The following is a 2,506-nucleotide window of genomic DNA, read 5'->3' as shown; positions in this document are numbered from 1 at the left end:
AATACATTTTTAAATATTACTAACTAATTACCCAAGTTTACTAATTTCTATCATTTCTAGTCGCATTTTATTATTTTCACTAAATTTCGGGAGCTAGCTAAGGTGGCTGGCATGCACGGCGGCATGTCCGTGAATATTCTTTAGTTGCCACCTCGACGGTCGACGTAGCAGCAGCCAATAGGCACCACTACTGACCAAACCAATTCTCATTTGATAATTATCCTCCATCAACTTGCTATTTTTACTAAGCTGGAAACTCAAGTGCAGTCGACTTCTAAGTAAAATTGATAGTTAAAAATTATTAAATGAAAATTTAGTCAAATCAATCAAATCATTTAATCACCTTCAATTATCAATTTCACATAAAACACTTTCAATTATTAATTTCACATAAAATCAATTGTACCTGAATTTTTACATTCTATTATTAATATTTATAGTCTCAGGGGATTAATCATAAATAAATAAATAAGAAAGAGAATTATAGACAATGACTACTAACATGTAGCTGCTACTTCAAACATATATATATAGGACCATTTATCGTTCCCACTCCATTATTCGTATCAAAATAAAACAAAAATAATACATCATTCCGTAGCCTGGCCTTAACAATGGCTTCTACCAACAAGATTATCAATAAGCCACTCAGAACCATCCCCGGAACCTACGGCCTTCCCTTCTTCGGACCCATAAAGGACCGCCACGATTACTTCTACCACCAAGGCCGCGACACCTTCTTCCTCTCCAAGATCCAAAAGTATAACTCCACCGTCATCCGTACTAACATGCCACCTGGCCCCTTTATCTCCTCCGATCCAAGAGTCATAGCTCTCTTGGACGCTGTTTCCTTCCCCATCCTCTTCGACAACTCTAAGGTTGAGAAGCGCAACGTTCTTGACGGCACCTTCATGCCTTCCACCTCCTTCACAGGCGGCTACCGCGTCTGCGCCTACCTCGACACCCACGAGCCCGCCCACGCCGCACTCAAGAGCTTCTTCATCAGCACCATCGCCTCCAGGAAGCAACTGTTTCTTCCTCTCTTCCGCAACGTTGTTGCCGAATGCTTCACTCAAATCGAGAACAACCTCTCTTCCAAAACTGCAACTGCAAACCTAAACGACGCCGTCTCCTCCGCCTCCTTCAACTTCATGTTCCGCCTCTTCTGCAACAATAAGGTACTTATTCTAACTAACTAACTGAATCGTTAGCTCGTTTCACGTGGTAGTAATAACTAATTCGCATTTAAAAAGAAAAATACTCAGTTTGGTCTATGAACTTTTCATTCTTTAATCACGTTAGTCTTTACAGTGATTTTTGTCCTAGAGTCGATTGAAAAGTTTGAAAACTAAATTAAGACAATTAAAACTTTAAGAGCTAAATTGAGAGTCAAGTATAACTTCAGGATTAAATTAAGTATTATCTCCATTTTTTCTGTTGTTAAAAGGATCCTGCGGAGACGAACCTAGGTTCAGAAGGGCCGAAGCTGTTTGACACGTGGCTACTGTTCCAGCTGGCACCACTGGCGACCCTGGGGCTCCCGAAGATCTTCAATTACATAGAGGATTTCTTGATCCGTACGGTTCCATTCCCAGCTTTCCTGGCGAAATCGAGCTACAAGAAGCTCTACGAAGCATTCTCGGCGAACGCGGGGAAGCTTCTAGAAGAAGCAGAGAAGGCCGGGATCGAAAGAAGCGAGGCCATTCACAACATAATATTCACGGCGGGGTTCAACGCGTACGGAGGGTTAAAGAACCAGTTTCCAACCCTCATGAAGTGGGTGGGTTTGGGCGGCGAGAAGCTTCACAAGGAAATAGCGGCAGAAGTTAGAAGCGTAGTGAAAGAAGAAGGAGGCATCACAATAAACGGTGTTGAGAGAATGAGTTTGGTGAAATCCATAGTGTATGAAGCTATGAGGATAGAGCCTGTAGTGCCGTACCAATACGCGAAGGCCAGGGAGGACATAATAGTAAATAGCCACGACGACTCTTTTCAGATCAAGAAAGGGGAGATGTTGTTTGGGTATCAACCTTTTGCCACGAAGGATTCTAGAATATTCGAGAAGGCGGAGGAGTTTGTGGCGAGGAGGTTCGTTGGGGAGGAAGGGGAGAGGTTGTTGAAGTACGTGGTGTGGTCGAACGGGCCTGAAACGGAGCAGCCCGGGCCGGAGAACAAGCAGTGTCCTGGGAAGAATCTGGTGATACTACTGTGCAGGGTGTTTCTGGTGGAATTCTTCTTGCGTTATGATACTTTTGAATTTACATACAAGGATATTGTTTTGGGTCCAAATGTTACCATCACTTCTCTCACTAAGGCCTCTTCTACCTTCTGAGTTATTATTCATCTCTACTGTACTTTGTGAAAAAACCACCTACTTTGTTTATATTTTCATTTATTATTTTTTATCAAATATGTTAGTCACTAAAATTATTCATTAATATATTTATATATAAATATATATATAATTTATTTAATTTATTTTTAATATATATTTTATAATAAAAAT

The 2,506-nt window shown here is 40.9% G+C and overlaps 1 protein-coding gene across 1 annotated transcript; it reads left to right on the top strand.

Moving 5' to 3' along the window:
• LOC107620751 (allene oxide synthase 3) lies at positions 516-2,427 on the top strand. The gene is made up of 2 exons (XM_016322877.2): positions 516-1,178; positions 1,448-2,427. The coding sequence occupies exons 1-2, from the start codon at positions 615-617 to the stop codon at positions 2,330-2,332; spliced, it is 1,449 nt and encodes a 482-aa protein (XP_016178363.1). The 5' UTR covers positions 516-614; the 3' UTR covers positions 2,333-2,427.

This window comes from Arachis ipaensis, chromosome B10 (genome assembly GCF_000816755.2).
Source record: "Arachis ipaensis cultivar K30076 chromosome B10, Araip1.1, whole genome shotgun sequence".
Classification (NCBI taxonomy): Eukaryota; Viridiplantae; Streptophyta; class Magnoliopsida; order Fabales; family Fabaceae; genus Arachis; species Arachis ipaensis.
This window is presented reverse-complemented; position numbering and strand designations above follow the sequence as displayed.

Excerpts from the sequence above, each read along its gene's own strand:
- LOC107620751 (XM_016322877.2), top strand. The coding sequence starts at position 615 with ATGGCTTCTACCAACAAGATTATCAATAAGCCACTCAGAACCATCCCC. Across the intron at positions 1,179-1,447 it reads GCCTCTTCTGCAACAATAAG|GATCCTGCGGAGACGAACCT; the intron begins GTACTTATTCTA and ends TGTTGTTAAAAG.